General features: G+C 39.0%; 1 protein-coding gene across 1 annotated transcript in view; it reads left to right on the forward strand.

The window, feature by feature from the left end:
* LOC104161451 (calcium-dependent secretion activator 2-like) overlaps positions 1-21,084 on the forward strand; it is a gene marked incomplete at both ends in the record, with an annotated part of 128,863 nt that overhangs the window by 88,199 nt on the left and 19,580 nt on the right. The window contains 2 exons of the mRNA XM_009699902.1: positions 3,370-3,481; positions 12,527-12,666. Of these exons, the coding sequence (XP_009698204.1) occupies positions 3,370-3,481; positions 12,527-12,666 (252 nt within the window). The remainder of the gene's footprint in view (positions 1-3,369; positions 3,482-12,526; positions 12,667-21,084) is intronic.

Consider the following 21,084-nt stretch of genomic DNA (forward strand, 5'->3'; position numbering starts at 1 on the left):
ACTATCAGATCCTGAGCACTAATATAATTTCATTTCAGAACAGTACAGTGTATTTCAAAATAGGCTACCTTATGTTCACCTGCATGCTTTACTCAGTCTATCCCTTGTTTTGGATCACCTTTAATACATGTTGAGTGCCCAGTATCTACTTATATTCATGGCACAATCTTTACAGCTCAGAATTTTGTTTTTAACAAGACGAAAGTTTATTAGTGGGTGCTGACAGTGCAAAATACAGACAGTAAGGCCATTCTTACTACCACACTTCATTTTATACTGACAGAACAGAAAAATGCAAATTGTGAATTGTTATTAGAAACAAAGTTCATATGGATTAGCCTGTAGCTGGGACTTCAATATTATATGTTTTGGTTACGCTGTGATTTCTGGCTTACACTTCAGTTTATGCCTGATGCATTAATAACATGCATAATAACATAATAATATGCTTTTAAATTTACAGCTTATAGATAAACTCAATTTCTGTCTGGATTTTTGGATCTCTCGTACACATGTTCATTCTTGGAAGAAGCAAAATAAATGAACGTGATACTGCTTCTATTTTGGCTACTTTCTCCCAACTTCTTATTTCAAATGGTAGGAGGAAGGATACCTCTGCCACAACACAAATCTCCAAAGAAACAGGGCTTGTATTCTTGTAATCCACAAGGAATAATAAGGAAGATGAGCTATGAGCCTTGTGTAGTTTGATGTGATATTGGCAGCTGGGAGGAATATCAGATGCCCACAAGTGAGCGTAGTGCTAAATAATACAATCATGGATTTGCCTTTTCTAGCAGAACATGATTCCTCACATGCTCTTTTGTGAGGAATAACGTTGAAGTCTAGGCAGTAAAGTCTGTGGCCATTGCCCTACCAGGTAATTCACTTCCAAAGACATGGTCTTAAGAGGCTATGAGAGTATGGAGCAAGGAGCATGAAGATGAAGGCGTGGAAAGTTTCCACCCTGAACATTAGGCTTTAGGAATAGATTCAGACCGTTGCTTTTCAGCCCAGCAGTTTCACTTACTGCTGCAGATTGAAAAAGCGGTGGGAGAAAGATGTTAGTCAAGGTTAGTGATCAGATCTGATGTCAAAGATGATTTCCAGTACTACAATAGTGTCAACAACAGGTGGATGACCCAGCGTTAGTCCCATCCACGTCAGTCTCTTGTGCATCTAAATGGGAGAAGAAGCAAATTCTGCCAGGCTCCCTGGACAAGGCTCATGTGTGCCCCATCCCTCCCTGCTGTGACCTGCAGAAATGGAGCCTGGGTATGTGCCTCCAGAGGAAGCTGTACTGCTGGGGGGGGTGGTGTCCTGGAACCAGATACTGGGGTGCCCAGACCCCAGCACAAGCCGTAGCATGTACCTGCTGCTCGGCTTGCAGAAGCTGAGCCGTCACCGGTTATGTTCTCTTCGTTGAACGGGCTGGGTCTCTTCTCTTCCCTTTAGTCAGCATCACTTCTTCTGGCTTCTTTTCTTCTGTCTGTGAGTTAATGCTGGCACTACATCTTTGTAGAGAGGCTTTTGTTTTGTTTTGTTATTTTAATTAGGAGAATCTCTTGATAATTTCAGTAGTCCCGTCCATTGCGATGTGCACAATTCAAGGGTTCTGGAAGCTCAGGGACATATTATCCTGGTACCTGAGAGAGAGAGCGAGCAGCTAACAATGTGCTTGGATTGTGTTTGCGATTGCAAGGCAGCGTTCTTCCTGAACAGTGGGATCTAGGGGGGATACTGATGATAGGACTGTTTCATCTTTTATGAAGATGCTTTCTCCTTGGAAATCTCATTTCTGTATTGTGACAAACCCTGCCCCTGGGACTGCCGCGGGGAAGAGCAGCAGTGCTGGGCATTCTCTTGTCCTGCAACTGCAGCATCTATCATCAGATCACAAAACAGGGTTTTTTCCCCACTCAGGAAGGTAATTTCTTGTCAGAGTCCCTGTTTCAATTGCCACTATGGCTGAGGCTAAGGCTATGTCCACCACAGACAGAGTGAGCATCTATCTAATCCAGACAAAGCAAGGAAGACAGAATGTAACATAAGATTTGGTTAATTTTCGGTGAACCTTGCTTTCATAGTCTGGCATGTGTTCAGCCACCTGTAGGATTGGTTTATACAGAACCACTGCTTTCGTAAAGCTTTTTGGTTTCAGTTACATATTAGTTTATAGGCTTTGTGTTGAAGTCTGTAACTCATGTTAGTTGAAGGATTTTCTTTTGCTATTAGATCCCTTTGCTGGAGGGTTACTACTGTGTGTTCATTTTCCAGCAATGGAGAGACCATGTAAATTATTTTTGAACATAAAATAAAAATACTGCTTTCTGTAAGTGAGATCCTGAGATTTTAGCTTGTGTAATACATCCTTTTATAGAGCATACTCTTGAGGTCACCTGTTTTCTTTATTTCTTTAGTTTCTGCTAATCATAATATCTCCAGTAGTAGAAAAAATGAAGAGAAACTGGAGCTGTGCTTACTTTTTGCATTTTATTTGTACCTAGTAGCGTAATCAGAATCGGTATCATCAATGCAATGAATACCATGCAATCACTTAGGAAAATGGAATAGCTTGTCAGAGGAAGTTGCAATCTAATTCGTATAATTCTGGCACACAGATGGGGGGGAAAAGGCTGACAAACCAAGTGTCTTAACTGAGATAAGAGATTAACAACTAGAAGTTTGTCTGCCTAATTTAGCTGCTCTAGAAGCATGAAGCCTTGTGGCGGTAATTATCTTGCAGAGCTATAGTCACTGTGATAAATAACTTTTTTTTTTCCATTTTTTTGCATGTTTGTTTACATTTTTCCTACATGCTTATACTAAGTTGTAACATCTCGTAAAACATAAGGTTTTCTCTGGTCAAGTCTCTTACTTTCTGCATGGTTTGGTCACCTAAAGTTAAACATATAAGTGGTTTTTTTACAGTTGAGACATGACTCTTTGCTGAATTAATTTAACTTGTATGCACAAGACAGTGAACATAATATATTTAATAGAAAAATATCTCTCGCTCTTTTTCATTTTTTGCTTTCTAGCTTGGTTCTGTTTTCCCCTGTGAGAATATAATTTCAGATCTTTGGATTTTCCATTAAGAAATTTATGACTGATTTTTTTAATGGCAAAAGTCATAGAGAAAAACCCAGATTTGTCTCATCACAGAGAAAAGCCGGTTTTCCCATGTAGATATTTAATCTTGGATGCTCAAAAATGCACCTCCTCCCTCTCTCCTGCCCTGTCCCCCGAAAATTTGGAGATTAACTTCTAGGAGTGCATTAATAAATATTCTGTACAAAAGATTATGGTCCTATCACTCTCAGGCCTGTCCTCAGCCCCGGTTCAATTCTGTTCTTTTATTTATTGCAGATGGGGAACTCAAGGGGATTTCACCACTACTCACCCTCGGCCTGTTGTCAAAGTAAAACTCTTTACAGAAAGCACCGGGGTGCTGGCACTTGAAGATAAAGAACTGGGAAGAGTGAGTATTATGTGTAGACACGAGAAATATGTGAGAAATGATGTGTAGAAATGTGAGTATTGTTAAAACATCCCATAAAATGGTATAAGGAATACAGTAGAGCACCTGCTGTGCTGCAGCTGTACCAAACAGAGCTTTTTCTTTTAGGGGTGACTTTTCCCAGGGTTCAAACCATGGTATCTTGACTTGGATTACCTTTCAGAATGTTGCATCAGGGGTCCATGATGGTTCCCTTCATCTTGTTTAAAATTTTCTTTTTAATTCCTAGGTGACCTACCAATGCTTTTAGCTATTCAAGTTAGGAATGAAAGGGAGAGAGAGAGAAGGCTTTGTGTGTAATAAATACAGCAAACAATTGGGGAAAGGGAAGGAAGGACTTAAGCGGTGGAAGGATGGGGAGGGGGCAGGAGTGATGGAGATAATACGTCAGACTAAAAGAAGAGTTCTCACTCTTGTACTGTATGAGCTTCCCTTCCCTTTTCACATTTTCCCTGCCTTGACAGGATCATTTATCCTTCTTAGTCCAAAATCGAGGGCTAGAGAGTGCAATGTATCCATGGAAAGAGGAGCGTAGTGTGAACGAGGCAGAGAGGGTCTGCAGGTCTCCCCCCACATCTATTGAAATTTTTCCCTGTGACATGTAATGCATGGAGGAGAGCTCAGGTTTTAATGCTTAGTTCTGCATTCAGAGCCATGGCTGTTTCTCATTCAAGCAAGGACAACTTGTTGGAATGAGCAGGGCTCTTCCGCACTTTTTGTCCTCCAAGTGCAGGTGGCTACGCAAAGACAAATTCTCCCACATATCAGGTCACTTGTTAAGGTCAGGACTGTATCCCCAGTATTACTACTTCTTGCCTCCTCACATGTCCTTCTAAGAGGCTTCCAAGGTCACTTGGTCAAGGATGACTGAGGTGAAGGTGGGATCTGCATGGGGAAGGTTTCCAGCAGCTGGGCGGGCGTTGTGCTAGATACAGAGGAGCCATAGGGGTGCAGCTGAGCAGCCCCGAGTCACCAATATCTGGATTCAAAACAACGAAAAGAGACACTGAATGGATGGACTTACAGGAACCACATAGTGCTATTAAACGCAGAGAAGTTTTTTGCTCAGTCCCTTCAAGGAAGCAAAAGGAAAGTTAATGCAAAGGTGCAGGGCAGTGGAGAAGGGGCTATGTGGCCATTGTGAATGGTAGCCAGCATAGTTATTACCAAGGACTCAGAGAAGCAAAGAAACATCAACAGAGTGAAGGGGCAAAGAATCTCATGTTGTGACAAGATCCTCTTACTCTGCAACCTTAAATAGCCAAAGTTCAGGTATAGGCCTTGGTCTAATTTCTTACGCTGCAGCTTGTCTGAGTTTCTAGGACAGGAAGTTAAACAGATTTTAAAATTTAAATTTAAATTATTTTTTTAAATGGAAGCATTTCAAATTGATTATAGCTTTCACCTCAACTGTATCCTGTAACACCAGATTATTTTTTTTTCCCTGCCTCCTCTCCCTACTGCCGGCTGCCTTCTGACACATCTGCACTTGTCAGCTGGTCAAACCAGTTTAAAGAAGGTAATGACTTTCCTTTCTTGGTTGGCAGTGGTGAGGGGAGAGAGAGAAAATAAAAATAGGTAATTGAGAGGAGCTAGGGCTAAGCTCCCTGCCCTGTTATTGAAATCTGACCCAGCTTTCCCAGAGACAAAGCAAGATATATAAAAGGTGAGAGAGGGAAGAGCAGTCTGCGGTGTCTCTTGCTGATTCTTGCTCTCGTGTTGTTCTTGGGCAGAGAGTCTGCGTACTTTTGTCAGATGCTCTGAGATTCAGCAGTTTGTACCAGAATTAGGCTGTTAAAATCATTGGGTTTTGCCAGGTTTTTTCCCTCCCTTGTCACAAAGGACAAAGGCCATCCCTTTTTTTCCCCTTGCATTAAAGCTTGTACTGAGATTGGGCGTAGCAAACAGAAGTACCTGAGAGATGCTTGGATACTGATTTTACATTTTATAATCCATTCTTGATTTACCAAAAATGTCCAGCCCCTCTTTTTGCCCCAAAAATACCTTCTGTAAAAGTAAGTCAGTAAAAGATAAACCTCCCACAATGACCTTATCTACAGTGCATGGTCCCTAGTAATGGAAAATAACGTGAACAAAGGGCATGTTGGCTGTGCATCAGCCTGTTTGGGCATCTGTCCCCTGGCACCTCCCAGGTCTGGCAATACCTGGACACCTTCCAGCTGGTGGTGGTAGTCGCTCAGCTCGGGAGAAGAGGACATCTGCGGACTTACCTCTCTGGTTTAACCAGAATATTTGAGAGCGGTGGTTGCTAGCTTCAGGGGAGAGTGGGAGAATATTTGACAGAATTTTTACAAAATAATTTTAAGGTACTGTGTATGCTCATGGGGTACATTTTAGCTTTCAAAGGCTTTTTTTGTTGTCAATGCCTTCGTTTTCAGGTTTGAGAGATTTAAATTCGGGTAGCCTTTGAAAAGATGTAGGATCCCACTGGATAAGTTGGTACACTGCAGTGACTTGCAGGAGTGCAGCTGATGCAGCTAGGTTTGTTATGCTGTGAAAAGGCCTGAAGATACTTCTGCTGGTTTTTTTTCTGTACTTAAAAATTCAACTCAAACCTGCCCCTTCTGAGATAGGCTTGCTGAGGACATTAATTCTCATCTGTCAGGTACTTTCTTTAAAGCATATGTCTTGACCTGATACCACCATACCCTGTGGTTATTGTGAAGGTTTTGTTCTGTTTAATCTATAATTAGAAATAGAAGGTGGCATCAAGCTGCATGATTCAAATTTTGAACTCCCATCACATACCAAAGGGTTTCTTCTGCCACCAAGGGATCAGCTTTTCTGCCACCAAGGGATCAGCTTTTTATGAAAACAGATCTCAGGTTTGAAATATGGAGCCAGCAAATGTTTCCCCAGAACTGAAGAGAAGACGATGTTTCCATTGACCCCATCAGTGCATGGCAGTCTCTCACACTTAAGAACTTCAGATGTAGGCCCTGATCTTGATATGATGGCACTACAGCTCCTCAGTTTCAGGAGACACTGCTGATTTCCAGAAGTAACTAGCTCATGGCAGAGCAGAAGGGATGCAGGCTTGTGCTTTCAGTAGAGAGGGCAGACCATACTTAGAGCTTTACTCCCTGTTGGGAAGCAGAGGCTGGGGGATGCTCAGCCTCTGCCACAGAAGTCACTAGGTGAGCACCAGCGACAGAAGGGTTGTTGTCTGTACTTAACGTCCTCTCCCTTCAAGGCATTTAAGATGTTCTTAACTATCAGGAAGTAGTACGTACTACGATGCTTGTCTGACATTGCTCTCTTCCTCCAAAAAAATCAAAATAAATCCAGTTGTGAATGCCAAGAGAAGATTTTGCTTGCTGGGGGATATCCTCCTGGCTCCCTGCTGACCACTTTAAGTGTGTTCAAACAAAACCCAAATCTTAAGATTTATTCTCTGTTCTACACAAACTGGAGGACAGTTGGACAAACTCAGTTTTCCACTGAAAGAAAAAACGGAGACGTGTGCTGCACAGGAGGGGAAAGGATGTTACTTGGATTTGAGTTCTGCAGAACGTGAGCTTCTGGAGTCACGGTCTGTGTCTGTGGTTGTGGGGACCTCCGCATTCAGTGAACCTCTGAATTTAACTTCTAGCAAGTGAGGGAGGCTGCATCTTTGAAACTCAGTTTCTTCTAATGAGGAAATGTTAAGAATTTACTTTATTCAAATATCTTTGAAATGTGTGGGCACAGGTTTTATGTGACTGACACTGATCTGGCCGCTGCAATAATTTTTGTATGTGCATACAGAAGGCAGAATTGATGTTTGCATTTGTACGTACCACAACTGAGAAAGAGTGAAGAAGCCTTCAGAGTTTGGAGTAAAGACTTCTGAAAAATCAGCCTGGTGGTTTCTGAAACTCGGGGATCTGACACCACTTTTCCTTGTTGAGTACTTTGTGTATGAAGATTTTCAAACCTAGTAATTCAAAGTGACAGCCATTGTGCTTGCTTAGCACAAATATGAATACAATGCGAGAACAGCAGGTGGTGTTTGATTGCTGATACTTTTTGAATATAAGAATATTTCAGCCTTGTCACTCTGACTATTCAATTAAAAGGGAACTCTTGTCTCACAAGCTACTTGTCACAGTCAGCAGCAGCCAGCAATAATTAGCTGTGCAGTGATGGGTTTTTTCATTGGTGCTGTTACTCTGGGTTTCGTTTAAAGACATTATAAAATAGCTGTACTGGCTAGGTCCCCATACTTGCATGATTGCCTGGTTTCTGAATGCCGACTGCACTGGACATGCTGGTTATCTTCTGTGCTGCGTTCGAAGGGCCGCTGAGCAGAGATGATTTCATACTGTGAATATGTTAATTTAAAGCCTACCATCCTGGGGAATGTGTTTCTCCATCACATTTTGAAGTGCCAGAGGTTTCACAGGTCTGAGTTTTTCTGTCTTATTTTTAAGTTTGGAAAATGATAAGAGATTGCTTCCACTCCCCCTTTTTCTCTTGCCCCCTGAGCAGTCTGCCTGTCAGCACCTCGCTATGTCTGGCTGAGCGTTATTGTTTCCAGGCTAACAGGCGTTTTCTCAGTAGCTTCTCTGAGAATGCCTCTCGTCAGAAATTCTTGAGATATTTTTCATTCAGGCATGCTCTTTCTTAGATTTGGGGGACAGGCAGTTTGGGAAGGACTTAAAGACAACTTTGATCAATTGCTGAGATCTATTAAGGTAAGTGTTCAGCTGGCAGCATCAGCAAAGGTCCATTGATTGCATAAATTGCAAAGTCTTCCTGGTTCTTTGTCAACAACAGTGCTTTCGATAGCTCTTTCACCGTGTGCCTGTTCAGGTTTTCTGTTTGATTTTTGTTTCTTTTTAACCACCTGTTACCCAGAGCCTTGTCTTAGCTGTAATACAATCACAGCTAAAAAGCAAGAGATCGCTCAATAGGCGAGACGATGGAGCCTGTGTAAAACACTCATGAACTCCCTTGGTGATCAAGCTCTTATTAACCCTTTCTTTAGGGGTTCTCTAGGTGAGAACTTCTCTAAGGGAGTTACTTTGAACAGAGCCATGTCCTTTTCCCATTTCCACCTCCAACCTTGTCCATTCCCTTGAGCTTCTTTTGCTTCATCCTCCTGGCAGCAGTGCACGATGCCGTAAGGCGCAGAGGAGGCGAGTGCGGAGCTGTGCTCGGCAGGATGCTGCTGGGATCTTCGAGGGAACTTCGCTTCTTGTCACACTGACGGCAGCTTCTGGCTTTCTGACATTGACCTGTCTTTGGGCAAGAGGCTGACATAACTCCAGACAGCTCCAAACTTTCACGTTAGGGGAGGAGGTGATTTGAGAGGAGTCGGTAGACACTTCTATCCAAAACGGGTGAGTGTCCCCTAAGTAAGGCTGGGGCCAGAGTTACACAAACACAACATAACATTAAAGGGTCTCTACACTGTTACCAGTCATCTCTTTCCTATCTCAAGCCAGCTTCAATAATTTTTTGGTCTATAACACTCTTTTCAAATCAGTAAAACAGAGTGTGTTTAACTAGGAAATTTTCCTATGATCTTTGCTCAGACAATGACCAGCAGCATAAATTTGCATGTACCAAACAATAATGGGTGCTTATTTCATAACATAAAATTTGCTTGTCCTCTCTGCTTGCACTGGCATCTTTTCAAATCACTACATTTTAAAACATGGAAGAAAAAGCCTTCCATAGAGTGAATTAGTCCTGTTGCATGATGAAATCTTCAACAAATGCAGTTGAAGGAGCGTATCATCTTATATGTTGGGCACTCACTGTTTTTCATAGTTTTAAATAATCACAAATTGAGTTAGAAATGTCTCTGGTAGAGCACGGAAATTAGAGAACTTGGTTTCTCCAGTTCATCATGCACAATTAAGAAACAGTGTTTTGAGAACATCACCTTGCACAAAACCATAAATGTATTGCTCTATAATATTTAAGATTTCTGCCTTTGGTTTACATCCGAATGAGGAGAGGCATAAAGTGAACTTGCCACTTTTTCAGTTACAGTGTGTTCTGAGGAAATGTAATACTAGATATAATCAGGCCACATGGTCAAGTATTTTTAATGATCATGAGATGATTGAATTTACTGAATTATCTCAACCCACACTGTTCTGATACTGTGAATTTGCCTTAAATCAACTGTAGCAATGCAATGCACAGCAGCTGTTTGGTGTGTAGCATTCAGGTCATTAATAATTCATTATTCTTTTTAATGCAGATTACCTGATAGCTTACTACTTGTAAACACAGTCTTAACAACTCATAGTTCTCTGTGCTGCTGCTCAATAAGCTACTATGGTGATAATCACAGGTATAAGAACAATAAGATAATGTAAATTAAAATAAAATAAAAATTAATTCAGAAATGTATGATGTAGCAGGAATTTTATGAAACTTTCGAAAGTTTTAGGCACAGTGAAAGAGTACCCTGTGGGTGACTTTTCTATTCCTCAGAGAAGACATACGAGTTGATATAATTTTTATTTTTAAGTAGATTATAGAACAACGACTAGAAGATTAAAATCCCTTAAGCAGTCCTGAAAGGAAAGCTGAGACAGAATAGCCTAGAAAGTTTCTCCATGTACAATGGCAATGACATTGCATTGCAGTGTGCCATAGTGGAGAGAATGCTTTTATTACAAATTTCAGCAACTTTTTACTTTTCCTATCAAGGAACATTTGCCCAGTGTTTTGATTTCAGTAATTTCTTGAGAGCTTATGGTTTGTGCCTTCCGATGATAGGGTACAGAGTGGTTAGCCTTGCCCTTAAAGGCAATATTAGTATGAAGGTTATTGTGAAGATAATTAATGCCTGATAAATGCTTTGTGTGTATGTGTGCGTTTGTGTGTAATGATAAAAAGTTTGATGACAACGTTCTTTTAGCTCTCATTGTTTAAAGTTGGAAGGCATGACAAAGTGTAATACAAACACAACACAGTGTGTACTTAAATATTCTGCCAGATACTTGTTCATTGTGAGAGCTTTGAAAATGAAGCTCAAAAATACTTCTTTAAAAATTCAGAAAAGGAATTGTCAATACTGAAGTTATGAATTAATTATATACTTGTCTGTTTATATTTTCATCAATATTCTGAAAACTCAAGAAGTTGACAGGAGAAAGATGTCACTTGAGATGCTTGAGCTGTAATAAGCTGTTACAGGAAAACAGGAACTGCAGCCTGTAGAAAAGGAAAAATTCGTAACGTTACCTACAGTCCTATGTGAATGCCAAGTGATTAAATGCAAGGAATAAGTAATAATCCTGTTTATATAATTTTGCATTTAAAAAGATAAACAAACGATCAAAATTTTTCTGTTTGATGCACCGGAACACAAAGGTTACCGTAATCATAATGCTTTTAAATGTTTTTTGAGGGATAGCTATTACTCAAAATGAAAGTCAACTTGTTTCTTGGGAAAGAAGGAATAATCTCTGTTATAAATAGTGTTTGCTATGCATTTGTGAAAAGAAAAAAAAAAAGGTAGCATCCTGATTTATTGAAACCAGAATATACTGATTCTTCTACTATCTCTTTAAAAGGTACTGAAGGTATTCAAAAGATCTGACAGGTTATTTGTCCCACTGGTATTATAAAGGTTGCACACTTGATTAGGGGTGATGCATCATATTTCTCTGCTTCACTGCAGCTCCTGATATTAACGGGATGCAGGAACATGTTTCTGCAAAACATTGAGATGAGAAGCTGAAGGCCTTCAGCTTACGTCGTCTTTCACATGATTAGATCTGAATGACACTGCTGTAATATTTTCAGCTTAATAATATCTGTTAGATTTATGCTTGCTTGGAGATTCTTACTCAAATCCTTGATTTAACAACACAGAGGAGAATATATTGTGTTTTATATATCTGACAGAAGGCACAAGTACTATGTATAAGAAATTAACTTGATGGTTAACATTATGATTAATTTTAGTTTTCAAGGAATAAAAGACGTGAAGAATGCCACTTTTTAGAGTGTTGTTACTTTTGAAATACTGCTTCATGATAATGGTAATTCACAACTCACTGAACATTATGAAAGTCTCCCAAATAATACATTTAGAATATTTTAGAGTCTAAATTAATTCAGAAGTAGTGCTTATAATAAGAATGAAAAGAAAATATCTTTCAGCAGCATTTAACTGCTAGACATGTGACTGTGGGTAAGGATTTCATGAAGCAGTAATATTTAATTCTACTGGCTATAAATGGCTAAACTTTCTGGATGGTAAATAAATAAATAACAGCTTGTGATTACTATTAATCTAAAAGTAATGGTTAGCTAGTAAAATTCTAAAGAAATTTATATAAAAGTTTTAAAAATTAAATATTTTAAATTCAGTGTGTTTTTTATATATATGTCTGCCACTATAGATTAAACAAAAGGTTTGTGTCATATCACATGTGAACTGGACATAGTATCTTACATTTATTGTACTCCATTTGCAGCAAAGACGCTTTGGAATTAATCTCCAATGTCTGCGATTTTCACTATAATTGGCTTTTATTAATGCTATTGATCAAAAGATGAGTTGGTAAGAAAGAATATATTTTGGTTTTCTTTCTTCAAGCAATCTCATTACTGGAGGGGTGATCCATTGCATGATGCTACAGCAAATTGATTCAATAGGGTGCTTCCAGCGGAACACTGAGTAACGTAAAAGTTTAGGTTCTTGTTTAATTGTATATGACCGTTCTCAAGTCTCGACTGTTCCTTTTTCTTTAAAACTGTTAATTCAGAATGAAATAACAGAGGAGGAAATTCTATTAACTCATAATAGGAAAATTCCCATTTGTAAGAAAATGAATGAGTTCATTTTGGAAATTAGTCTATTACAATAAGATTGAGTCAAATGGTTTATTAGATTTATGAAACCTGTTTTAGTCATCTTTCAGAATGGAGGAGATACAATAAGAATCTTCAGCGCTTAGAAGTTTCCATTAAAGACTACCAGATTTTTTTTTTTTTGTCAACTTGTTGAACTTTTTATTTTATGACTTGCAGGTAGTGTTGTATCCAACATCCAATAGCCCAAAGTCACCTGATCTGCATAAAATGATAGTCCCCAAAAACAGCCAGGACAGTGAATTGAAAATTAAACTGGCAGTGAGAATGGATAAACCACCTCACATGAAGCACTGTGGGTAAGTGTGCATTTTCTGGCTGCCTGTATCTTATTATTTTGCCTCATTGTGCCTATGTTTCACCATGAGTATCTAAAAACAGAAAGTCTGTAAAACATTATAAATGTGTACAAGAGTTCCTATAGTATGGCTTTGTGTTATATCCTGGTTTTATGCACAAAGTTTGGAATAGCCAAGAATAACATTCATTTCAGATGTTCAGTGATGTGTAAAGACAGATGATGAGCTAACTGTGAAATGCAGAACTGAGAGTACAGTGTCATTTAGAAACTGGTTTTGAATGTTACAATTTATAGCAATTTGGAAAAAAAAGTTGATATTTAGGAGAAATATATTTTGCCATTAAAATAGGATTAATTATGTACCTGAATGTGATGGTACTTGCAATGTAGTCTCTCCTTTTCTTTCTCTGTCTGCCGTATGGTATTTCTCTTGAAAGGAATTTATGTACGAATGCCATTTGAAGGATGTTTTTCTGTCTAACACTGAAACTGTATGGAATAGATTATGCATAAAGACAGCTCCTCTAGCCAACTGCCACCACTACTCCTCATCCCAGCTGCAAAAACAGGTAGTGTTGTTGACAGTAAGCAGGGCGGTATCTGTTCTTATAAAGCAATCGCCAGGGCTGTTTTCCATCCTTCTAACTTCTTCTGAACTAAGTAGAAGTACATTTCCAAAAAAAGTAATGTAGAATTAATGTAGTGGCCATACTATTTAGATTTCTGTTTAATCTCCTCCTGTTAATATGCTGCTCATAGTGTACAGACAGTAATTGCCAAAATTTCCTATATTCGATACTTTTTTCCTAAAAAAAAAAAAAAAAACCCAAAAAAAAACCCAAAAAACCCACAACTTTATTTAAGTTTTGGCAAAGCTGTATTTGGTTGGACTGAAATTTCCCAGGTATCAACCTCAGCCCTCATTTTGGTTTTGGCAAACTTAGACACAAGTGATGAGGACTGTAACAATGAGACTTGCTGGCTGCAAGCCTGTGGCTGATGACCAGGAGCTGCAAGGGAAACCAGTCATGGAGCCGACGGGGCAACTGGAGCTACTGTGCTTGGAGACTGGGAATGAGATGAGAGAACTTAGAAGTAGGGCTGCAAATACATGAATAAGGGAAATGGGATAACGTGACAGGAGAGAGTGAGAAGATCGGGCTGACATGAGTAAGTTGGAGTGGAGAGGACCTAGGGAGGAGGGAAAAGAGCTTCTCTGTACTAAAGAATGATGCTCTCCTGTCACTCTCCAACCCCCACCCCATTCATTTGCACTTACCAAACCCCTCCAAAATGGGTTGGTAATTGTGGCACATCCTTGTCTAGGCTCAGTCCGCTACCATGGGTTCAGTCTCCTACTGCTGGAAGGTATCCAGCCAGTTGAAGTAGTGAACGCTGCAGTAGTGGCACGGTCCTGCCTGCATTGTTCGGTGGTTTGTCGAAGGGCAGCCGTGGGGACGGGATGACTTGAACAACATCAGTAATGAATAATTGACAACAGGCACATCTGACTTGCACGTGACCTGGTTTGGTTGCATACCCCACACTACAGCTGCATCAGGGATGTTGTGCTCCCATGCACCTATCCCAGCAGGTGACTGGGAGAAGTCCCCATTTTTCATCAGGTCACTGATGATGTTGGGGTTGTGCTGTCTGCAACTCCGATTAGGGTAGAACATGCAACTTATTTTGACCTGGGTCCAGCAACAAGGACAAGGCTCAATGCTTCCTCCCATCATGATCCTGGGTTTTCCCAGAGGCTTTCTTTGCTGGGAGCTGTTCTTCTGGGTTCTCCAGAGGGTCCTCCTAACCTCCCAGTTTACTTTTCCATACTGGTTTGTGTCACTAGTCTTCTTGTCTGAGCATTAAATGGATTGCCCAATCAAATGTTACTTTCAGTAATTTAATCATTATCTCTTTCATCTGCTGCTGCTGGTTACTTCCTCACATTGATTTTGAATCCTAATCTCCTGGCACAGTTGTTTACTTCTTCATTTTACTTCAGGGACACTTCTGTCACTATTCTCCAGGCAAATATTGTTGTTCTTTACACCAAAAATGCTCAAGGTCAGTCATCATCTCCCATTCTTTATAGCCATTAGCTATAATGATTATTACCCCCACATTTGTCTAGAAAAGTTAGAGTACTGAGGGAGGGCTGTATGGACTCCTCCACCATAAATATATGTGAAATGAAATAAAAGGTTTATAATTCCTCCAATAACCATTGAAAAGATTGAGGAAATACTGTATGATGGCACTGGAGTTGCAGTGAGAGGAAGAAATACTAATGTGTACAGTCAGGAACCATTAATGTTACGAAAAGCCATCATCCAGGCACTCTCTGCAGCCTTCTCTTGACTTTCTGGGGGAGTATAAGTATTAAGTGGTCATTTGCTATTTTTTCAAGAGAGATTCCCACCTGCTACAACACACAGATTAAAGCTGTTCTGGTTCTGAAGTGGTACGGTGTTATCAGAGAAATCCTCATTTGTGAAGAAGCTGGAAACACACAGTGGATGATGGACAGTATTATGGGAAAGCAAAAGAATATTTTGCAGTTAAGATAGTTGAGGGATACCTGGAAGAACTGGCTTTGATCCCGCTTTGTGCTGCACAGAAGGACCTGCCTGTAAGACTGAAACATTTCCACTTATAGTAACCAGTGGTATGTTATTTGTTTCCTATGCCTAGTTTGATGAACTGGAATTTGATTTCGTAGAGGTGCCCAACACTCACAGCTACTAGCTGAAATCAGTGGAAACTGTGCTGTAAATACACATTGTGCTGTTAGAGTCCAAATATGCTGAAAATTAGATCTTCGTCTTAATATCTGAAGCCTAAATTTTTTAGTACTTTGATTCTCCCATTATCAAGGGAGAATAATACCACCTCCCAGTGTTATACACATTTGAAGGTAAATCTTGGGAAGCAACTGGTAGGAAAGGTTCCTGCGCACCTCACGAGCTGGGGAAGTGAGGCATGGCCCCTTCTCTAACACACGGCCAAAGGCTTATGCTCTGCCGGGCAGTGTTTTTGCGGTGCCAGGCTCTGCAGAAAAAAAACATGAGGTTGAAAAGCAAATAACTCGATTCTCTCTATAAAGCAGTGTTTGCATAACATGCAGTGAAACAGGCCATAGGAGAAAATAAAGTGTTGAAGAGCTGGAAGACAGCTGCTGCTATCCTGAACAGTGAAAAGGGCTGGGAGTATTTTGGGGTTTGGTTTTTTTGTTGGTGTTTGTTTTGGGTTTTTTTAGTATGTGGTCAGATATTTAAGCACAGTGTCACAGAGTACACAAAAGAGGGGGAAATAAAAGGATGAAGGAATGTTATCATCCTTGCTGCTGGAATTCTGTCGTGTTAGCAAGTTGAATTTTACAACCTTAATAACAGGCTTCTATTGTAGTTAGTGTGATTATCCCAGTTAAGTTCTAATTCTTCAGTTTATTTTTCTGAAACATCTCATACTTTATCTTTTCCTAATCTTTGAACTCGACAACTTATGTTTTCTGTGTTGGTCTGAGTTAACAAGCTAACATACAAGATTCATATTTGTCTTGGAGGAAAAGAAGGCAATTCGTTGGTATTAGATAATGCCTTTCAACTGAGACTCTGAAAATTTATTCAAAATGGAATTAAAATTTTACCCCACAGCCAACTGCAGAAAGAGGGATTTTATTAGATCAATGCTCTATCGTGATTAAAAATAATAATAATGACAATAAGAGACCCTTTTTTCAGGTACGGGAGCTACGCTCAAGTGTTTCAGATTCTGCAGGGTCAGCAAAACCCACAGGCCCAAGATAATGGTGGGTTTACAATTTTACTCCTTCAGAGAAGTTTCTCCTGTTTAAGACTGACTTTACTTATTGACACAAGGGATATGCTGAAAGACTTCAAAACCTGTCTGGCATTTATGCTTCAAGAATATTCAGTTTTACAAATTGTACAGTCTTGTACTTAAATTGAGATTTTTAATTCACAAATAGTATTCTGGACTGCAGCACCTTCAGATCATGTTCTCTCTTTGGGTTTCCACAGTTGTAACAAATAATTAAATTTCACATAAAATTATAAACTTGGGATTTTTTTTCATTATAAATTGTAACCTTTCTAAGAGCAAGAAATAAAAATCCTTATGACTCAACACTACTATGAATCTCAATTGCAGTTCATTTGTACCTCTGTGGAAAGGAGGTAGCTTTGCTAACTGCATTACTTTTGCACTAGTCTTTATGTTGACACGTTCATAGAGCTAATCTAGTTGTTACTCCACTAATGTCATTTTTTTAAAAAACACTTGATCAAGGAAACACTCTGTGATTTTTCTATGCATTCTATTGTATGCTTAAAAAGAAGGAATACTCATATACATCTTACAGTAAACATAATCCTATTATTTATTTAGATATTTAGATTTTTTTTTTTATTCTTGCATGAAAGGCTCTCAAAGTGTGAAACAACCCAAAGGATATATAACCATCCTTTTCTATTTAAACCTTGTCAATAGATTAGAAGGGGAAGCATGCACAGCTAGAAACTGTGAGCAATGACAAGGTAAATGTCACTCATTAATGGGGATTTGTAGAACAGTTCTGATTATTGGCAATTCATGATACTTCAGATTCCTTTCTCATACTTTGTAATGTATTTCTCTTCTCATAGGATGTGGTAACCTTTTCCTTGACTAAAATGCAGAGCATGTGCAAGATACTTTTTTAATCTTCTTTATTAAGGTAGTAAAGCCAACATCCATACAAAAGGAGGGGTTTTTTAACTTTTCTATTCATTTCTTCTTGTGTAATCTTGAATCTAAAACACATCATCAGAGGAAATAAGCAAAATTTGACCTAAAAACTTCCTATATAAAATGCTTAAAGCTTGTTTATTTCTGTCGAGTTAAAATAACAGTATTAGAGAGGTACTGTTTGCTTCAGGAAGGCTCACTTAGCTCTCCTTAACTCATAATTAAATTAGGATTCAAAACCCAAGCAGGACAGGTTAATCCACTCAAGATACGTGGGTTACTCTAAATACCTTTTCTAATGCGTGGGGGGGTTTTAATGGGCCTTTGCAGTTCTGTGTGCATTTAAAGCATGCATTATTTTTAAAAGCAGATTTTGTGTCGGTTAAGTTGTCTGTTAGCATAGCCTAGTGGTTACTAAAGGGTATTATTCTGTTACTTCCGATCTAGAAATAAAAAAGGGATACTGAGATGTTTTTCAAATAGCTTACTTTAAAAGGATTAGTAATGCTTAATGGGCATACCGACAATAGGAAAATAATAACGTAAAATGAAATTCTTACAAATTGAACAGCCTGAACAGGACAATATTACAAAGTGGTATTATTTGGGTTTGGCTTCCAAAGTAAAACATTTCAGCCTAGCTGTTGTCCAGAACTTTTTCCAAGATTTGAAAGGCAAAATTTATTCTTATAAGTTCTGTTCTGCTTTCTGCTATGACATATTTCATACAGAAATGTTATACCTTTAATTTCTTAAACTTTTGTGTTTGATATATACATTCTATAAGCACTTGAGTATGTACGTGCCCAGATTTTCTCCCTGTCTCCTGTCTGTGAAGCAATTATTTTGGTGGCTTTTTCAAACCTGTGCTCTCTGAAATTGTAAGGAATTGATGTGAAATAATTTTTCTCTCACAACTTCTTTTTTATAATTAATATTATAATTTTATGGTTGTATTTTCAGAATATAAAGATCACCATGAATTTGCTGACCGTTTAAAATTTTTTTCTCCTATGCACTTGGAATTGACTGAAATGTTCTTAGGACAGCATTTATAAATAACAAGTATACCTACTGGTTCCTGTATGTGACTGAAGTATCCCATTTCTCCTCCTGCTTCTGTAGTTTTAAACCTGAAGGAAATCTGTGAGACGAATGCCCTGGTTAGCAGTGTTCAAAGATGCAGAACTAGAGGATATGTAATTTTCCCCTCTCATTTTTATGACACTTGTCACCCATTGATAAAAGAGTTCATTGGAGAGGAAGGTGAGTGTAACTATCTCTGTTTTACAGATAAGTGACATGAAGCACAGGAATGAACAGAGATCACCCAGGGTCACAGGCAATTCAGTGACTGAGCTGAGGATAGCACTGGGGTCTTCTGGCTTCCCAGTGGGTAGGGCTGTGGTTTGTGACTGTCACCTGGATAAACTGTTGACATAGCTACTAGTGAGCTCATAAGTCAGCTAGGAAGAGCCGCAGGGACACTGAAGTTAGCTCTTATGTGCTGATTGTCCATGGTCACCTAGCAAAGAAGGGCAGGAGGAGAAACAGAATTAACTTTATAACTTCAAGATGCGTGATCTGAAAGCTGATCTGAAGATGAGATGTGCTCCCAGTATCGTTATTGCAGAGAAAAGTTACTGAAAATACTTTTCTCATTAGTGAAGACAGTAACATTTTTCTCTTATGAAAGGGAGAGGGAGCTATCTGAGAGATTCCTGTTGCTCTTTTTCATTTCTTATCAACACAACATAATTGCCTGAACCAAATGCTAAGTAGATACTTTATAGCATTTCTTCTTCTATGTACGTGAACTGTTCCGTATCTCTTTATAGCGTTTGTCCGTCCAAGTTTCTGCGCAGCACATCTAGTTGCAACCATAAAGTCAGTATATTGGCACCATCTAGCTTTCTGTTCCTTGCTATTGCACTTTTCCTTCCAGCTCAAAAAAGGGTAGCAGAGCACTGACTTCAGCTGCTGCATGGAAGAACAAGGTTCTCGCTGTCCTTTGGTAGAAGGCTTATTTTTCAGTTTGTGAACATCAAGACTGGGAAGCATAAGGAAAGTCAGATGGAAGAAACTGTTGAGTTTGCTTGAATTTTGCAAAATTCACATAACATCAGATAGTTTGGAATCCTTTTCTGATCATTTAGTCATCTGGCCTTGCTACTGGAGCCCAAAAATTTAGGTATTTAGGGTATGTCAGAGTTCTCTGAGTTTTCGCAAAGCCACTAGGTAGAAATACCTTGACAGGTTGGTTTATAAGTGCTGAGACATTGCCTATGGAGAAAAAAGGGAAGGTACACTGGAGCTGGTAAGGTAAACTTTTCTCTATATATACTGCATTCAGAAGAAGTATAGATTATCTACTCAATTAAAATAAATGCCTAATCACCAGATAACAAAGCTTTGGCAAGGTGAATTGGCAAACCAAGAGGTGGGCTTCATTCATGTCATCTTTTTTCTTCTGCCTAATTCACAGTTTCTCAGATCTAAATTCAGGTCAGAGATAAACTCTACATAGCTGCCTAAGTGATTTTTTTAAAAAACTAAGTGTCCTTTTATTTTAAATGAAACTCAGGCTACTTTGATAGATAATAAGACAATTACACCACAAGTAACCGTGCAGTTAGGAGAAATATCTTCACTTCTACTGATACTTCTTGGTTTTCTTACTAGTTTGAAATATCTCTATAGATAAAGTAGTGTATGTGTATATACTCTTATGAAGATGAATGAAATTAAATAGATACTTTAGATGAAATAAATGTCACTTCAATTAATTCCTGTGAGGATTTTTTGTTTAGATTGGTGGTAGTTTAAGGTTTGTGATGTCCTCTGACACATATAGTTTGTTCTTTTTGGCAGCAGACATGTTTAGTTTGTATTTTTAACATCTGCAGTTTTGTTCAAAGCATTTTCTTATCCTATCATGAGAACTGTAGAGTTGTAAGAAATATGGGTGGAGTATATCAGTGCTTTTTATCACTTCTATTACAATTATTCCTAATTAGTCTCAAATACATTTAGGAGGTAAATCTCTCTACAAATACTTGCCAGACATTGCCAACTGCCATTTGCAACATCGGGCCTTCCAGTATTTTGAGATAACCTGTAATCAGTGTACAAATGGGAGGTTATTAAACTACCTTTGTACCATCAATGAAAGATAATCCTCTGCCACTCATTCCTCACGTGTGGGTAAAGGGTGCCTGCCGTGAAGGAAAGCCTCAGCCTTCACCTGAGTCTTGATTTACTAACCATGTAACCAATAATGCTCCAATTTCCTGAGACTGTCTCAGTTGTTACCTTGTGAAAGCTTGCTATAACATGTTGAAACACTGTGGGATGCAGAATTCTGCTGCAAGAGGATCCCATCACAGGAATCAAGTGTGTATTCAAGTTAGTTGGGCAGCAGTAAAACTTAGTCACTCCCCTAGCTGTGATTTTATAGTGCGCACAGCTTTTCTTGTCTCGCCTGTTACTGGCAAATGGGACAGTGTTTGCTGAGTATAGCTGGCCTCAAAATTAGTGCCCAAGTTGTCCTAAGAACCTCATTCTCATCTACCCATGTAGATGAACTCTTTTCTGAAGAGTTCCTTGTAAGCTCATGGGGATGTCAGTAATATGGAAGATGAAAAAAACCCAGACACATCTAAAGGGA

This window comes from Cariama cristata, unplaced genomic scaffold, assembly GCF_000690535.1.
Source record: "Cariama cristata isolate BGI_N322 unplaced genomic scaffold, ASM69053v1 scaffold6365, whole genome shotgun sequence".
NCBI lineage: Eukaryota > Metazoa > Chordata > Aves > Cariamiformes > Cariamidae > Cariama > Cariama cristata.